Source organism: Sphaeramia orbicularis, chromosome 13 (genome assembly GCF_902148855.1).
Source record: "Sphaeramia orbicularis chromosome 13, fSphaOr1.1, whole genome shotgun sequence".
In the NCBI taxonomy this organism is placed as follows: domain Eukaryota; kingdom Metazoa; phylum Chordata; class Actinopteri; order Kurtiformes; family Apogonidae; genus Sphaeramia; species Sphaeramia orbicularis.
The window spans coordinates 47738238-47758090 of record NC_043969.1 but is presented as its reverse complement, the minus strand read 5'-3'; the positions used below and the strand labels follow the sequence as shown (position 1 = coordinate 47758090).

Genomic DNA, 19853 nt, shown 5'->3' with positions numbered 1-19853 from the left:
TTTCCTTCCTCAAAATATTAGAACTTTTTTCTGTAAATATTCCAAGTTTTTCTCTAAATATTAGTATTTTTTTCCGAATATTATATATTTTTTATGAATATTAAGATCTTTTTTTGTCAAAGTTTTTAGTCTTTTTTCCCTAAAAAATTAGGAGTTTTTCTCTGAATATTATGACTGTTTTTTCCCCAAATATGTGAACTTTTTCCCTCTAACTATTGTGTTTATTAGGACGTTTTCTCAAACTATTATGACTTTGTTCTTCAAATATTCAACCTTTTCTCTAAATATCAAAATGTGTTTCTTTAAAATCCCCCCCCCCCCAAAAAAAAAAAAAAAATATCAGGACTTTTTTTCTGTACATATTACAAGTTTTCTGTAAATATTATGACTTTTTCTGTAAGTTTTAGGACTTTTTCCAAATATTAGCACATTTTTGGTCAAAACATCATGACTTTGTTCTTCAAATGTTCACCTGTTTCTCTAAATATTAGGATGTATGTCTCATAGTATTCTGACTTTTTTCTTAGAATATTAAAATCATTGAAAGTGTAGTGTTTTTTTCCTCAAGGTTAAGATTGTATTCTCGTAACATTATGGCGTCCTCCTAAATGACTATGTCTTCCTTTTTTACCCGCCCTCCGTTTGTCCCTGATAATCTTTCTCCTAAAACATTCTCTAGAATCCAGATTAAAACCAACGTGACAGAGGCCACAACGTCACAGCAAAACAACAAATGCTGATTAAAGTTGGAATGAGGTTCTGATCGCTGTGGATCTGACTGAATCCCCGTTCTTCATTGTACTTGGTGTCCAAACATTGTGCGTGTCGTGTCCTAGTTGTGTCACTTCCCTGGTGTCCTCAGAGAGTCCTGGTCTATTTTTGAGTCTGAGGCCTCGGTGTATTCACTCTGAGCTGTTTACAGCGGTTTCAACAACAGTCTGGTGTCTCTGCTTCATGTTAAGGACTTCCTCTGTTTCCTCGTCAGCCTTGAAGGTTTATTCCAGCTCACAAGAACCAAAACACCAGCCTGGTTTAATTTAGACTATAATTAAATAAAGTAGATCAAATACAGCATCAAGGCATGTTGGAGTTCGTCCAGTTTGAGAGGATTTGAAAGCACAGAGGTTGAATTCACATGATAATTATGGAGCCGAAGAGAAGGTTATTTTCAAAAACTAACAGGTCTTTATGGTCAGAAAATGATACTGATGATAAATAAAACACATCTGTTCAGACCTCGTATTCACATCCAACCTAATCATATGTTAAACTCTAATTAAGTCATTACGCATAGCACAATGAATAGCACAACAGTATATTTGAGAATCAGAATACTTTTTTAATCCCGGGGGGGGTGTTTTGTTTGTTACAGTTGCTCCGTTCAAGTATAATAAAAAGTAGGAGGAAATATATCAATATAACAAATATAAAAAAATATATGTAGGTGTACAGTACATATGAATAAAGCTCAAATTATACAAACATATATATCGCTTGAATATATATATATATATATATATATATATATATATGTACACACACACACACACACCAAATATACATCTTTAAACATTCTATTAAACGCAATTACAACAGCAAATTGTGCAATATGTACTAGACAATATAGTCTAGGTATTATTGTTGTTATTGTTAATATTATTATTTAATTAATAGAGACTGAAAAAACTAAAGAAATAAAATACTCCAATTTAACACAAAAAAACACACAAAATCCATCCTTGGAGGAGGTAATCATTCACTTTTCTGATGACATTCTCAGCTCTTTTGAAACTAGAAGGGAATTAACTAAGATTAGCTGATGCCGCTTTAGATAACTATTTGTGTGGAATAATTATCCCATAATAAGCCAACAGACGATGGTCACCATGCAGATCCGATGACACGTCGGCCTTTGGTCTGACGTCAAACAGCGTCCGGCGTCTCCGCTGACACTCCTCCTCTTCCTCTGCTTGCTCCGGTTTCCCAGCAACAGCTGTCCAATGGGGTGTCCCTTCCCGTCGCTGTCCCTCCCTTCTCAGTACATCTCATGTGTGAAGGTCATCCCTCCCTCTCTTTTCCTACCTCTCCATGTCAGGAAGTAGAGATCTGACAGGAAGTGATGTCAGTGCAGAGACGGCGGTCCCAGTAGGCGTTAATGTGGCGTGGCATGGAGGGCCAAGTCTATGGCTGAGGTTGGCAGTGTTCTAAATCACTAATGCGCTGCTTAATCAATAGTTGTGCTGTTCTGTCTCTGCAGGATGACTGGGCTTCTTAACGGGACAAATAAGTCAATCAGATCACATGAGGATTTGTGGCTCAGTTTGTGTTTCCAAGACGAAGGGCTCCGTTCAATGACTTAAAGGAGTGATATTTTGCTTTTTAAATAGAATTCTTCATTTTCCAACATTTCCCTGTGCTCTACATAAACTGTAATTGCTCTGCTTGAGTCTGAATTCTTCATTAATTCAACTCCACAGGTCCATCTTCAACCCTATTTCTGAGTAATGACACCAGAAAGGTGGTTTGGAGCGCTGGCCCTTTAAATGCACATGAGCCCACCCCCTCCAGGTTGTTGGCTGTGCTGCTCTGTTCTGTTCAACCAACACCTGAACATTTTAGGTAATCAGCTCCAAGTTTGGACGTATTTTCAGTATGGACTACAACAGCTGCTGCTGACAAACAGATATGTCGAACTCGGAGAAATGTTCGTCTGAAGTCTGGACCTTAAATGTGCAAATGTGGAGATGGAACTAGTTATAAAAGGTAACAAATTAAGCAGGAATTAAAACAGGCTGTAGAAATCCACTGGAATTTTTGCCAAAATTAATATAAAGATAGCTTTGCAGCACCTGGAGGGTTCAAATTTAAACTGTATGAACTATTAAGGTCCAAATACACAAATAAATGAACCATGACTATGATTTTAAATGTTCTACCTCTAATATTATATAATAATATTTTTCCTGCTCTGACTGTAAATATTAATTTTCTACCACAACTAATCATCTACTTTCTTCACATCTCACTGAGGAAGAAAAATCTCCCATTAAACTTTAAGGAAATATTGATGTGTCCCAATATTTATGTCCATATACAGTAGTTTATAACAATCTATATTTCCTTAAAGTTTAACCCATAAAGACTATGCACCGATACCACTTTTTTCCAGACCGAGTACGAGTACGAGTACTTACATTTGAGTACTTGCCGATACCGAGTACCAATACGAGTACTTAATAATCCCATTCCAGTTGTTAGTTCCTTTTGTAAATGTGCTTTATTGTCGTTGTCATTAGTCTGACTGGAACAAAGTGCTGCTACTGACATTTAATGTGTTGGAATAAGTGTTTCTCAATTAATCCACCAGGGGGCGCCGCTCTGAATTAACCATACTGAACAAATACCACGAAGAAGAGGAAAGTTTTTGAGAAGCAGAAGAAGAAAGTCAGTAATAACAAACATGGAGATGACAGAGGCAACACTAATGTGATACTAATATTGCAGCGTTTTCGCTGGTAAGGTTTAAAAGCTTAGCTTCAGCAGGTAGAGAAAAGAGAAATGAGTGATAAGTTTCGTTTTCACTTCTGTTGGTGATGGTCCGCACCGCTCCTTACACCCGCTGGTATTCTCATTCTGTTTACGCATCTGCCAGCACCTGGAAAACAGATGAAATGTACGCAGAGGACGGACAGAACGCTGCGCCCGTATCTGTCTGTGTCTTTAATGTTACTTGCAGTCAGCGTTACTTTTATCACTGTCATTTATTTTGTAAAATCTCCACACTCTTCACACTCCCCACACATTATTCCACCGTACCTGCTGTACTGAACTGTGAATGGCACACGGCTGTAAGTGGTATCGGTGCATTTGTATCGGATGTCTTTTACAAGTAGGAGTACGAGTACACACACTGAGTATTGGAGCTGATGCCGATACTCGTATCGGTGCATCCCAAATGAAGACCCAAACATTCGCCATCGACTAAAATCATCTACTTATATAAACCGTTTAATACCTGTTGATCCACTAATCCATGTAAATAATTGGTGTAAAATACAGTTCTTCATCTTTTCATGGTCATCAGATATGACCCATTTAGATGTTCAGAGGCTCCATAGTTACCATAGAAACACCGTCATCTTCTACAACATTGATTCACTAGTAAAACCCATGGAGTTGGATCAATGACAGTGGTTGGACACACTTTGTTTATGTTCAGTTAATGATAAATTTTGCTGAAAAAGTCACTTTTTCTTCTTTTTTCTCTGTTATTAATATAATAATCCTCAACTTTACTCTGAGCTTTTATGAACATCTACATTATTAGTAAATTAAATGTTGGAAAATACCTGATTTTCACTGAAAAAACACAAAATACAGAAGATAATATACAATAAATGGTGATAAACCACTTAAGGATGGTTAAATATACAGGAAAAATTCATTTTGGAACTGCCACAAATGTTACACTGGGTCCTTATGGGTTAATGGGAGATTTTCCATTTATCACAATATAAAAGTGGGGGTATTCCAGACCCTGTTAGAAAAGAAACACCTGAATTCGATGTGTCCCGATACTTTTGTCCATATAGTCTAAGAGGATAAAATACATGATCACCAGCATCATTTATTTGTATTCAGAGGTTGACGAATGTTTGATGAAGATACAGAAAATCAGAAACTAATCACAGAAATGAACAGATTTAACATGTGTGACCTAGTGTTCATTTTCTCTGGACCAGGAGTGTGTTTACTGATGGAAGAACTGTTGAAATATTCCCCTCCCTCCACTGTTTCTCCCAGATTCCTCCTGCAGATCCTTCCTCCTGCAGATCCCCGTGCATTAAGCTCTGACCTGTGCTTTAGTGCTGTCTCTGCACTTTGTGAGGATGTGAATAAAGTGTAGGAGTGAGTACGCAGGCGGGTTTGTAGGTAAAAGTAGTGACGGCGTCAGTGGAGTCCATTATAAGCTGATACACAGATTCATATCAGGAGATTACTCTGTTCATTTTATGGTTTTATTTTAATTTTCTATCCATTTGAGTGATTACTATATGAATTTTTTGTTGACGTTTGTTAATTTTGTTGATTTGTTGGTGTGTCAGGGTGGGTGTTGTGGTTATTATTAAGTTTTGTACATTTTAAAATTATTTTAAGTTTAGTTTATCTTACTTTATTTTGAGTTTAGTTTAATTTATTTTGTTGATTGGTTTGTTCATTTTTTTCAGGTCATTTTATTGATTGTTTTGGTCAGTTTTGTTAATTCTGATGAAGACACGTCAAACCCAGACAGAATCAGAATACTTTATTAAAACTTTATTATTGTGTGGTACAGTTGCTCCATTCAAGTAAAATAAAAAGTAGCAGGAAAGAAATGATCAATACATTAAAAAAAACAAAAAAAGCCAAACATATATATTAAGCTTTAAGTATACATATTATACATGTTATATGTGTCATTAAATTACAGCTTTAATTGAAAGATTTTCATTGAGGATTTAGTATTTTGCAGTGAAAATAATCACAGTAGATCATGTTTAATGCACTCGTCCATTAGACACTAGTATAGAGTGAATGTGTGGTGATGCTGAAGTGAACTGTTAATCCACCCACGGTTCCACTCTGCAGGCGTTTGGTCCACATTAAGAAAAACTACAGCATCTGCAGTCAGTCGTCATGTAAATACACAGAGAACACTTTCACATCTTTGGTGTTTTTACAGAAATCACACTATTGTACAAGGTGTAATGTGTACGATGTGTAAGAACTGCAGTAATATTTAGACCACGGGTGTCAAACTCATATTAGTTCAGGGGCTACAGACCAGTAAAATCTATATTGTAAAAGCCAAGTTGCCTCTGTGCATGCGTGTGTGTGTGTGTCTAGGAATTCACACAAAATTCGGAAAGATCTGACAGCTGTAGTTTGGTATTTGTATGTGTTTTTGGTCAAGGAACAGACTAGTGAAAATGCCAAGTTGATAGAACCAATGTTTTTGAAGATATTAGTAATTTTGGAATACAACAACCTTACAATCACGTTGCTATGGCAAGAACGCTTTGGCAGTGACTGCTGGACAAATGCAATACAGCATGCACAAATACACAACAGCATTAAAAATTCCCACATCTAGAACCTGTGGATCCCTACAGGTCTCATCTAGAATGGTGTTTTCAGTAGTGTGTAATTACCTGAAAATAAGAATTATTACCTTTTTATCTCACCGGTCGATAGGCTATGAGCTATCGTTGTCTTTGTTATCAATTTCTTCAAACATCCTCTCTGACGAAACTACTAGTTGGATACATTTACATTTTTATATGTATCTTCCTTGGGACAATGTCTACAAAGTTTGCTCACAGTTTTGACAAATTTAGATTTTTTACTTTTTGAGGAATTTTTAAGATATCACAAACTAGCGCGTTGACCTGTGGGGAACTTTCTTTCCTTTCTTGGTAAATTCCACTGGCATTTTCAGTTGAATAACCTCTCAACTGGCATGTCTTTTTCTGCACAGGAAGTATGACACCATGGCAACATGGCTCTATTGTTTATCTGTTGCTAGTTAACCCACTTCAATGATGATTCTATGATTCTGGACATGGTAATGTGATTGTAAGGCTATTGTTTTCCACAATTACTAATATCTCCTAAAATATTGGTCCTATTAACTTGCCGTTTTCGCTAGTCTGTTCCTTGACCAAAAATACATAAGTATGACAAACTACAGCAGTCAGCTCTGTAAGAATTTAGTGTGATGCCCAAGACACACACACACACACACAGAGCCCACTTCCCTTTTGTATTATAGATGTACCTTTATTTTTAATGGTCCATATTCTGATGGTTTATAACATGTAAATGGTTACAGATATCAGTGTAGTTCCTATTGATCACTGATAGAAGTCATATATGGACTTTGATTGAATTAGTTGAGTTCTCCTCCAGTGAAAGTCCCACCCACTTCTATTGAGAGATTGATCTGCATCAGGACCACAGGTCTGGAACATAGAACAGAACCCGACAACCTCACACATTCAACTGGTACTGATTCTTTATAGAACATGGCGCTGACATACAGGGACATTGGTTTTATTTTTATTATCTCCAGAAGGAGCTGGTCACCGTTCACAGCTGTAGATATGATGTGTCCTATATTTTTGTCCGTATATGTGATGGTTCTGGATGGACCGACATACATTCTGTCCGGGTTTTATGTCGTGGTTTTGTAAAAACGATGTACATTTCTTCCTTTGACCCGTCTAATGAACCTCCGTTGTTGTGCTTTGGTTGGATGTAGAAGTGAAGTGAAGATGCTCCCGGTGTCTTTACTCTGAGTTCACATCGGGTCGAAAAGTGCATCAGTGTTTGTCGTGCGTTTCCAACCCGGAGCGATGTCGGCTTTTAACGGCCGAACATGACGTACAATAGCCTGAAAAAGGCGGAGGGAAAAGTAAAACAGGATTCAGTTTATCCAAAGAGAAGCTCTTATATCAGAACATTTTAGGAAGAGGAACGACAGCCTGATGTCTGAACAGAACACACACCTCCTCCAGCCATGTGTGTGTCTGTTGTGTGTCTGTTGTGTGTTTGTGTACGTCTCTGTTAGATCTACTCATATGTGTGGGTGGATCAGAGGATCGTCTTTTCTTTACGTGAGAGGTGAACCAGACTGTGATGATCCACAAAACACCAACTGGGACTTATGTAGTTTAGAAACAGTTTACAGTCATATAAATACACTATATGGACAAAAGTATGTGGACACGTTGAATTCAGGTGTTTCTTTTCTAACGGGGGTCTGGGATACAAAACAATAATGACTAATGTCAGTATATAGTTCAGTATTGGGATAAATATCCTTGCATTGGTTTGTTTGATTTAAATTGTTATCTTTTCTTCCAAAATGTCTCAGAGATGGTTTTTCCTTAATTTCCCTCAACATTGATTTAGTTTTTTATCCATGACTATAATTTTAAATGTTTTACCTCTAAATTTCTAAAATATTTTTCATGCTCTGACTGTAAATAATAATTTTCTACCACAACTAACCATCTATTTTCTTCACATCTCATTGAGGAAGAAATATCTCCCATTAAACTTTAAGGAAATATTGACGTTTATAAACTATATGGACAAAAATATTGGGACACATCATGTCTACAGCTGTAAGATGACGATGATTTGAGATAAAAATTCTTTTTTGTACATTTTTTAAAATTATTTTGTTACATGTAGCTTATTTTTTATTTCTTTGATCATTTTTTATTGTTTATGTTAATTTGTTAGTTCATTTTGTTAATTTTGGTGATTAGTTCAATTTTGTAAATTCTTGATTGTTTTGTTCAGCTTTGTTTGTTTTTGTTGTAATTTTAAAAAAATATTTTCATCATATTTAACTGATTAATTTTTTGTTAATTTAATTGATACTTTAGATCATTTTATTTGTTTTTCTTTTCAGTTTTTTTTTTATTATATAATTTCTTGTTAGTTCCAGTTGAACCGAGAAGAACTACCAAGAAGAATGATGACTCGGACAAAAAAGAACCTACACAGACATTAATAATTTCAGTTTGTTTGACATATATTCTTGAAACACACAAAACTTATCACTAAATCTGGAAATGAAAACCACTTCACTTTTTACATTTTCCTTATTATCAGTCCATTTTCACCTCTCTTTAGTGCAAAAATTGTGTGCAATATTTGCTAATTTTAGTCTGTTTTCGTGTACGGTAGATTTTAACCCCAGACTCTGGACCTAACTCTTTCAAATCCAGGATGAGGTTTCAGTTTCACAGAGGATGGACCACATTTATCATGCGTTCTACATTCAGACAGGGCTCAGTTTTTCCTTCTTTCTGCCAAAATCTGTTTCTGTCACAGGTGTACTTTCCCTGTGACAGTATCGGTTCGTTGTGGGTTTGTAGCCGTGGACGTGGTCTGTATGAGCTGCAGCTCAGAGCCGTGGGTGAAACTGTCGATCCCACGCAGACACCCACTCAAACTGAGAGGTCGACACGAAAGCAAACACTGACGTAATGGAGCGACAGAGGAGAACACAACAGAACCGAACAGAACAGAACGCACTGAGAGGATCATCTGTTTTATACAACTCAAACCTACAGAGACCAGGTCTGAACAAACCAGGTCTGAACAAAACCAGGTCTGATTGATGATTAAAATGATCATCAAAATTAATAATATGGACAAAAATGAATCAAACAAGCAACAAAATGCACAAACGTGTTGAAAGTAACCAACAAAATGCACAAAATACCAAACGAAATAGACAAAAATGATGAAAATAACCCAAAAAAAATGCACACAATAAGCAACAAAATGGACAACAAAAAAATCAAACTAAGCAATAAAATGCATAAACGTGTTTAAAATATCCAACAACATGCAAAAAAAATTAACAAAATTAAGTCGTAAAATGGATAAAAATGTTTAAAATAATCAACAAAATGGACAAAATAACAAACAAAATGAACATAAATAAACAGAAAAAGCAGCAAAATGGACCAACATGGTAAAACCAATCAACAAAATGCACAAAATGCTAACCAAAATAGGCAAAAATTATGAAAATAACCCAAAACATGCACACAATAAGCAACAAAATGGACCAAAAAAAAAACCCAAAATAAGCAACAAAATGCATGGTGTTTAAAATGACCAACAAAATGCTGAAACTAACAAAGAAAATGGACAAAAATGAACAAAATATGCAACAAAATGGGCAAAAATTCTTAAGATAACCAACAAAATGGACAAAATAGCAAACAAAATAGACAAAAATTAACAAAATACGCCAAAAAAATGCGCCAAAATTCTTAAAATAACCAACAAAATGTATAAAATAACGAACAGAATGGATGTAAATAATTAAAACAACCAAGAAAATGCACAAAGTAATAAACAAAATTGAGAAAAATTATTTAAATAACCTTATAGCGGACTCAAACCTGTTTGCAGGTCTGAGCCCATTGTCGTCCTCTGTCCTTGATGAGTCCCTGTTCAGTTTTCTGACCATGTTGATGTGGCGTCTTGGCAGAGTTTTAGAGAACCACCTGCAGAGAACCAAATGCTGCAGAATCTAGTCTGAGAGAAAACTGGATCTGAGACCAGTTTGACCCAGATCTGGAGTTAGATTCACTTCCAACAACCTCCACAAAGACGTCCATGTACACAGCTTAGTATCTGTAAAACATTTCAGTATCATCATCATTATTTCATATTATTGATTATTGGTCAGCCTGATGGGTAACTGTCTTTTTGTACATTATCTTTATGAAACGATCAATAGATTCTGTTTCACATAAATGCAATGGATTTAACTCTTACCCTTCTGTGTTAGAGCAGCGGTCAATCAATTCAGTGATTAGTCAGTGGAAACTAAAGGTATTTCTGATCATCAATCATCTGATCATCGTCATTTTTAAAGCAAATATACTGAATACCAACTGGACATATTTTACATTTTCTGATACAATATATGGACAAAAGTATAGGATACAAAAGGATACAAAACAGTAATGACTATTGTCAGAATATAGTTTTATCTTGGGATAATGCATTGGTTAGTTTACTTTAAATTGTTATCTTTGCTTCCAAAAAATGAACAAATGCATGAAAAATAAATGTACAAAATTATTAGTAAAATTATCAAAATAGCAACAAAAATGAAAAAATAAGCAACAGAGTGGACAAAACCAACCAAATACACAAAATAAACGAAATGGACAAAAATAAACAACAATTTGAACAAATGTGTTTAAGATAACCAACTAAATACACAAGCTATCAAACAAAATGGACAAAAATGAACAAAATAAGCTATGTAATGGATAAAAATAATGTAAGCCACAAAATGGGCAAAAATGATTAAAATAACTAACAAGATGCTCAAACTAAAAAACAAAATGGACAAAAATGAACAAAATAAGCAATGAAATGGACAAACATGTTCAACATAACCTACAAAATGCTGAAACTAACAAAAAATGGACAAAAATAAACAAAGTAAGCCACAAAATGGACAAAAATAATTAAACTAACCAACCAAATACACAAAATAAACAAAATGGACAAAAATGACCAAATAAACAACAGTTTGGACAAATGCGTTTAAGATAACCAAATAAATACACATGCTATCAAACAAATTGGATCAAAATGGACAAAATAAGCAATTAAATGGATAAAAATAAATAATGTAACCCACAAATTTGGCAAAAATGATTAAAATAACCAACAAGATGCTCAAACTAACAAAATGGACAAAAATGAGCAAAACAAGCAAAGAAATGGACAAAAATACACAAAGTAAGCCATAAAATGTGCAAAAATGATTAAAATAACCAACAAGTTGCTCAAACTAACAAACAGAATGGACAAAAATGAACAAAATAAGCAATGAAATGGACAAACATGTTTAAAATAATAAACTAAATGCTTAAGCTATCAAACAAAATGGACATAAATGAACAAAATAAGTGATGAAATTGACAAAAAATAAACAAAGTGAGCCAGAAAATGGACAAAAATTATTAAAATAACCAACAAAATGCTCAAACTCACAAAAAAATGGACAAAAATTAACAAAATATGCAACAAAAAGATTGAGAGAAATTAAGTAAAAACCATCTGAGACATGTTGGAAACAAATATACCAGTTTGAACCAAACTAACCAATTCAATAATATTTATCCCATAATATAAACTATATTCTGACATTAGACATTATTGTTTTGTATCCCAGACCCCTGTTAGAAAACAAACATCTGAATTTAATGCATCCACATACTTTTGTCCACATTGTGTAACTTTATACTAATATTTACATCAGCTTCATAAGTGATTGATCAGGTGATTGACAGCTCATTGAGACGTCGTCGTCTTTGTTTTGTGTCTCTTTCCTTTGTCTCCTTTTTAACCCCTTCCTCTTCCCTCTGTTCACACAAGCAGCAGAAGATGAATAAACGCCGACCGGGGGGAGGGTCCACCGTGGGGGAGGGAGCAGGTGTACAGATGGAGGAGAGGGGGGGGGGGCGGGGTCACAGAGGAGAGCGAGGGTTTGGAAAAGAATGGAATGAGTGAGCGGAGGGGGAGGGGCAGTGAGCAGGAGGTAATTTATGAGGCGTTTAATGTCCCCAAACCCAGACAGGAACATCTAAACACAGCCCGTTTTTTTCAAATACATGATGATAAAACAGTCAAATGTGATAAATAAATCCAGTATAAACGCAGGGGTAACATGTCTGATTGGCTCCAGTCACTCAAAAAGCTTCTACAACTGCTGCTTTTCCTTTAAAAAAAACTATTCTAAAAAGCATAAATGAACATTATTATCATCATTAGCTGTTCACTGTTGACTTTCTCTACATTTACCTATAAACAGCATCAGTATACCTTTATCCTTTTTCATTAAGATTGATTATCCAATTTAAATATGCAAAGAAAACATGTCTATCACCATGAATTTCACTTAAAATATTTTAATTCTATTAAAATTCATCTTGTCTTGCAGAAAATGTTATTTTTTACTGTAATATGTGATGGTAAACATAGAAACTATCATCCCATCAGATCAACACAACTTCCTTGTCTTAATATTTAGCATTAGCTGACCTCTGACCCCAGGCTGTCATAGCTCCACCCCTTTTGTCCAAATATGGTCACTTCTGGCTCCAAATATATTCACACAACAATATTTTGCACACTTAGTTATGTATATTTATTGAATTATCATATTGATAATATATTGTCTAGTACAGGGGTGAGCAACCCTGGTCCTAGAGAGCCACTATCCTGCATGTTTTAGATGTGTCCCTCTGCCAACACACCTGATTCAAATGATAAGCCTATCATCAAGCTCTGCAGAGGCCTGATAATGACTGTCAGGTGTGCTGGAAGAGGGAAACATCTAAAACGTGCAGGATAGTGGCTCTCTAGGACCAGGGTTGCTGACCCTGGTCTAGTACATATTGTACAAATTGCTTTTCTAATTGTGTCTTAATGGAGTCTATGAATACATATATTTGGTATATATTCAGAGATATACATGTTTGTATATTTAGAGCTTTAGATATTTCTCTCTCTCTCTCTCTCTATGTATGTGTGTGTGTGTGTGTGTGTATATATATATATATATATATATATATATATATATATATATATACATACAGGGTGGGGAAGCAAAATTTACAATGAACATTTAGTTGTTTTTTCTCAGCAGGCACTACATCAATTGTTTTGAAACCAAACATATATTGATGTCATAATCATACCTAACACTATTATCCATACCTTTTCAGAAACTTTTGCCCATATGAGTAATCAGGAAAGCAAACGTCAAAGAGTGTGTGATTTGCTGAATGCACTCGTCACACCAAAGGAGATTTCAAAAATAGTTGGAGTGTCCATAAAGACTGTTTATAATGGAAAGAAGAGAATGACTATGAGCAAAACTATTACCAGAAAGTCTGGAAGATACTATTAAAGAAGAATGGGAGAAGTTGTCACCTGAATATTTGAGGAACACTTGCGCAAGTTTCAGGAAGCGTGTGAAGGCAGTTATTGAGAAAGAAGGAGGACACATAGAATAAAAACATTTTCTATTATGTACATTTTCTTGTGGCAAATAAATTCTCATGACTTTCAATAAACTAATTGGTCATACAGTCTTTCAATCCCTGCCTCAAAATATTGTAAATTTTGCTTCCCCACCCTGTGTACATATATATATATATATATATATATATATATATATATATATATATATATATATATATATATATATATATATATATATATATAGTTTCCGCTGGTAAGGTTTTGCCACCACACCATACATTTCATACAAAAAAATCCTCACCGTTGCATTAGACTTATTATACATATGTCTGATATATAATAGGCCCGAACAAACGTCCTGCCCCCTCAAATGAACGTTAGCGAAGATTCAGGAGGTAGGGAAAAGGTGAATGACATGACACCACATGTTGACAGTTTATGAAAATGACAGAGTTTATCCAGTACGTTTTAACTGGATTCCATCATATTGTGTTTTCTCTGGTTTTACATGTTCACCCACTAATCGTCTTTTATTTTTAGCCTGTTTTAACCCTTAACCGTCCTCCTTCTGATCCTTCCAGGAGGGCCAGCAGCTGATCCAGGAGAAGCCGGAGCTGAGCCCGGTGGTTCGGAAGAAGCTGGAGGAGATCCGGGAGTGTTGGCAGGACCTGGAGAGCACCACCCAGGCCAAAGCCCGGCAGCTGTTCGAAGCCAACAAGGCCGATCTGCTGGTGCAGAGCTACGAGAGCCTGGACCAGAGGCTGGGCCAGCTGGAGGGGCAGCTGGCCTACGTGGACCAGGGTCAGGACCTGACCACGGTCAACAAGCAGCTCAAGAAACTACAGGTACCAAATCTGGACACTTCACCTGCACTCATTAAAGGGTGGTTTTTATTGTTTTTCTATCAGTTTCATAAAACTTTTTAACCATCAAACATGAAAAATTACCTCAAAAACCAACAAAATAAGGTTGAAATGTATTTATTTCATTTGATTTGATTTTACCAAGAAAGTCTCTGGTATTCTGGCCAAAACAGGCAGAAGCATCAATTACATGTCAGTCATAATCAGCATTGATTGAATCAGATTTGACCAAACATTTGATTAAAATAATACAGATAAAATTAAAAATTTACAAAATATATGCAATTGACAAATAAGTTATATAAAATAGCCATGCGTCAATTGACAAATGACAAGTTTCTTTCATATTTTATTACTCAAATCTGTTGAAACCTGAGATTAGTTCAAATTTAACCATCAAATGATTTAATTATATGCAATTCCAATGAATATCTTCAGCATATTTGTTGAAGAAATTATTGCATTTATTTTTTCACTTTCATTTCAATGAAACTTTGTGTTTTATATAAATTTGTTTGAATGTGATAAAATTACAGTCATTCCATACAATACGTATCAAAGTAATATAAGCAACTCAGTTAAATATAAAAGCAAATATCAATAAACTACAGATGCAATAAATACATTTAACTTTTAGACTAAATATTTTTAAATTAATCTTATGATAAATAATAAGAAATGTGATTTATTTAGATTAAGTATTTCCAAATATGTAATTAATTAAAAGAATAAACAAAATAATTATAATTTACTTTTATGGTTTTGTGGAGGATTGTTTCATCACTTTCTGAGTTTGTGTCTTTAATATTTTTACTCGTATGATAACGTCTGAATGGTTTTAATAGTAAATTCATACGGTGTCAAATCCTGACCTGCATTTTCAGTTGATTTCTGCCTCTTCACCTGATTTCGCTGTCGTTCATATCAGATCACCTCTGTATGACTCGGTGTTTTCCTTCTTCTTGCCATACGTCGCCTTCATCTCATCCATATTTAACGCCAACATCATGTCTGAAAACGACCAACGGCGTCCTCTCTCAGCGTTTTCCTGGGATGCTTTCTGTTCTCATCTCGTTTCTGTGAACTCAGGCCCTTTCATTTACACACAAGCATTAATTTTTCATTTGTGCTGATGGTTTTTAGAAACATCAACTTTCTGTGAAGAGTTTCATTCCAAGATCAGTTTTAAATCCACATACAGCAGCGTTATGTAGTGGTATTTGAATAGTTTTGTGGTTGTGATGCTTTCCATCCATGTGTTTTCCTGCTTTGGGCTGTGATTGGATAAGACTGGGTGATGTCACTCACTGAATAAAATATAAAGCTCATTGTTTTCACACATCTGTATTATGATAACATCTAGTTTTCATGCTCAGACTAAAATTCATAGATCATTACTTTGACAGTTGCTCAAAATACCACTGTGTCTTACAGTCTTCACATGCTGCATCAACTGATAGTTTACATTATACAGTCGCAGAAAAAATTATTAGACCACCCCTCATTTTCTTCAGTTTCTTCATTTTAATGCCTGGTCCAACTAAAGGTACATTTGTTTGGACAAATATAATGATAACAACAAAAATAGCTCACAGTAGTTTAATTTCAGAGCTGATATCTATCCGTTTAACATGTTTTCTTGATAATAACCAAAATCAATATCTATGGCATTGTACTGACAAAAACAGTGCTTTTAGGCATTCCATGTTTTCTTTTCTGTCTGCTTTAGTCACATGATACACACAGGAGTTAGGACTGGATGGCATAACCATTGTTTCTGATGACTTTTGATGGTCTAATAATTTTTTCCGCAACTGTAGCTCTGTTAGCTTAGCTCTGAATAGAATAGAATAGAATAGAATAGAATAGGACATTATTGTCACTGTAATGAGAACCATGAAAATCAGTTTCTCAGCTCTTTTTCTTTTTAGTAATAAACAATTCAAGTGCAAAAAGACTGTACAAAAAATCACACAAAATTATTCTGAAAAATATACAAACTACAAAGAAATACTAGAATATACAAAACGCCAACCCTATACTACAGATGGAAGAAATGTGTACAACATTTAATGGATATATACAGGTAATATAGGATATATATACATAGTGAAATTAAAAACAAATTATCCATTAACAATAAAATGTGAATAACCTGAACAAATATGAACACCCTGAAAAGTCAATTAAGTACAATTTTAACAATATCCAGTATATTATACACATGTATAAATGATAAGTTGAGGCCTAATATTGCTAAAATTGCACTTATTTTTCTTAAGATATTTAAGTTTTTTCAGGTTATTCATGTCTTTTTTTGTTTGAATAGTTGGTAAATGTAAATATTTTCAATAATTTATTGTTATTTTTTTTTGCAGTCGTCATTACTTATAGGCCATTGTGTTATTATTTTATTGGACCGACCCACTGGAGATTTGGCTGAATGTGGAACCTGAACTAAAATGAGTAAACGTGTAATAAGCAGTAAGACTGTATGAGGTTTAGCAAAAGTAGATGTACATGTGTAAATCTACTGTTGATGGCTGCACATCCTCACATTTTACTGCAGATATTATCACATATATGACCAAAGACACTGCTTTTGTCGACGTCCTTCGGGCGTATTTTCCTCTGTGATGACTGTTGTAAAGCGTCAGTGTCAGATGTTGGAATGTAACTCTGAGACGAAGCGCTGGGCTGTCACAGGTTCATCCTTTTCTTTTGTCATTTTACCAGACATGTCACTCTGCTCTCTCACAGCATGCCGCTTACTGCTTCCTTTAACAGGCCGCCATTAGCACTGCTTTACCACTCCATCCTAACTCCAAACAAAACTCCACTACCCAGCATCCATCCTGCCAAGGGTACAGTAACCTTCACTACACTTCATCTGTCACATGTTACTTTATTGTTTTGCTTTTTTCCATCTTATCTTTGTTTACATCTCAATCAGTTTTTATTTTGACATTAATCTGAATCGAACATATATTTTAATAGATTGTACGTCTAAAAATGTTGCCAATAAAAAGAGTTGACCCTTCATTAAGCCCCACCCCTCAGTTTACTGTTACTTTAGCACCTGATGGGTTGAAATGAACATTATATGAGAATATGTCCATTGCCCCCTGTTGGTTGGCTGCAGTATAGCTCATAAGCTCCGCCCCCTCCATATTATTTTATGAGACTTCAGCAGAATAAAATTTTGATATCCCAAACCTGATTTTCTAGAATATGTTCACATGTATTTAGAATGTCCAGAGGGTCACCAGTCCTCCTTTGTAGCTGCTGGTCAAGCGTCTCCACAGCTGGAAGTATCAAAATCTGCAGTAATGTGAACATCCACCAGGGGGCTGGCTCCAAAATGAGTCAATCTCCATGGACCCCTTATGAAAAAATGTTTACGACTTATAACAAAAATAGTTGTAGTCTCTATAGTTCATTTCCTCCGTGATGACAGTACTACGGTGAATTTATATCATATGTTTAGATAATGTTGAGACAAAAAAGTTCTATATAATTAAGCGTGTGCACAGTCGACAGCTGCATGCCATCAGTGTTAGCTCTTCTGTCAAGTATGACATTCAGACTGGTTTATTGAATGAAAGTATTTTTGCTGTAATTGTGTTTAAGAAGTTACACAAACAACATAGTGACAGGATTCTATCGTCAAGTTTAATGAAGATTCATTACAACAACCAAAGTAACGTAGCTGCATTACCTGATGTTAGCATTAATATGTGTTGAATTCTATGGTCTGACAGCTAGCCTGCTAATTAGCTCAGGTAGCCATTATTCGTGTTTTTGTACATTTATACTGCTCTTAGTATGACTATGTGTTAACATTTATTAAAGCTCTAAAATGACCTGGCGGGGTTTATCAAGACACTGTGAGAGGATGGGGGAGGAGTTTATTATTACACTGTTGTGGGCGGGGTTTATTCATCCCTTGCTCTTGTCCAACTCCACCCACTTTTTTTCCATTAAATCACAATGGAGACGGACATGTCGCACATATTTAGGTTTCATCTACTGTTTATACACTGTGTCTTCTGTTGACATAGGATTGGACAGTGGCCATTAGTGGGAGGGGCTTAGTGCAGGGTCATTTACTGAGGCTCTTATTATCAAAGTGTCTGTGAATCAAATAAACACACTGTTAGCTATGATTAAGCATGATGTAAACAAACCTCAATAATCTGTACTAACACCTTAAATAATGACATCATGGTAAGTTTGATTTATTTATTAGTTTTTGCTCCTTTTTTTCCATCTGACTCATCTCTTTCACCTCTGACATGTTTCTTCATCCTCCATTTATTCTCCTTAACCTTTCACTACCTCGACTTCTGTCTTTCCTAAACCACTCTGTTTTCCCATTGTCCTTTCAATAACCCTCTCCTCCTCCTCCACCTCCTCCTCTTCCTTCTCCTCCTCCTCTTCTTCCTCTTCCTCCTCCTCTTCCTTTTCTTCCTCTTCTCCTCTTCCTCCACTTCTTCATCTTCCTCCACCTCCTTTTCCTCCTCCTCCTCTTCATCCTCTTCTTTTTCCTCCTCCTCTTCCTCCTCCTCCTTCTCCTGCTCCTCCTCCTCCTCTTCTTCCTCTTTCTCCTCCCTCTCCTCCTCCTACTCTTCTTCCTTCTCCTCCTCCTCTTCTTCCTCTTTCTCCTCCTCCATTTCTTCATCTTCCTCCTCCTCCTCCTCATCTTTTTCCTCCTCCTCCTCTTCTTCCTCTTCCTCTTCCTCCTCCTCCTCCTCTTCCTCCACCTCCTTCTCTTCTTCCTCCTCCTCCCCCTCCCCCTCAGACCATGGAGGCCCAGATGGAGGAGTGGTATAAGGAGGTGGGGCAGCTCCAGGTGCAGGCGGCGTCCATCCCCCCGCAGACCCAGGTGAAGGGGACGGTTGCCGAGCGACAGTCGGTCGTCGAGGCCCGGATGGTGCGTCTGATTGAACCGCTGAAGGAGAGACGACGTATCCTACTGGCATCGAAGGAAGTTCACCAAGTTGGACGTGACTTGGAGGATGAGATTGTGAGTCTAATTACAAACACATGAACACAGTCTATGGAGTATTTTACCTTTATACATCAAACACACTAAAAGCTTATATTCATTCCAAAAACACTCAGAAAGGAACTACTCAAGGAAATACAGAAATGCAAATGACTGTTTTGACTCTCGCAAGTCGCTGTTATTGTAAAGATAAAAGTTTAAATGTTTTATGGTGTATGTGTTGAGACGAAATGTTCAGCTGGCTGATGATAACAATGAATTGTAAACTTGTTTTATTTATGTATGAATTTTGTAACTGTATCTGTATTTTAACGGACCCCAAGAACAGTAGCAACTACTTTGGTGGAAACTAATGGGGATCCGTATAAACAATAAGCATGAACACATAATGGAAACCAGGG

General features: G+C 35.8%; 1 protein-coding gene across 1 annotated transcript in view; it reads left to right on the top strand.

The window, feature by feature from the left end:
* Positions 1-19853, top strand: part of sptbn4b (spectrin, beta, non-erythrocytic 4b) — a 135796-nt gene that overhangs the window by 86562 nt on the left and 29381 nt on the right. Inside the window, exons 26-27 of the mRNA XM_030151484.1 lie at positions 14163-14426; positions 19246-19470. Coding sequence (XP_030007344.1) covers positions 14163-14426; positions 19246-19470 — 489 coding nt within the window. The remainder of the gene's footprint in view (positions 1-14162; positions 14427-19245; positions 19471-19853) is intronic.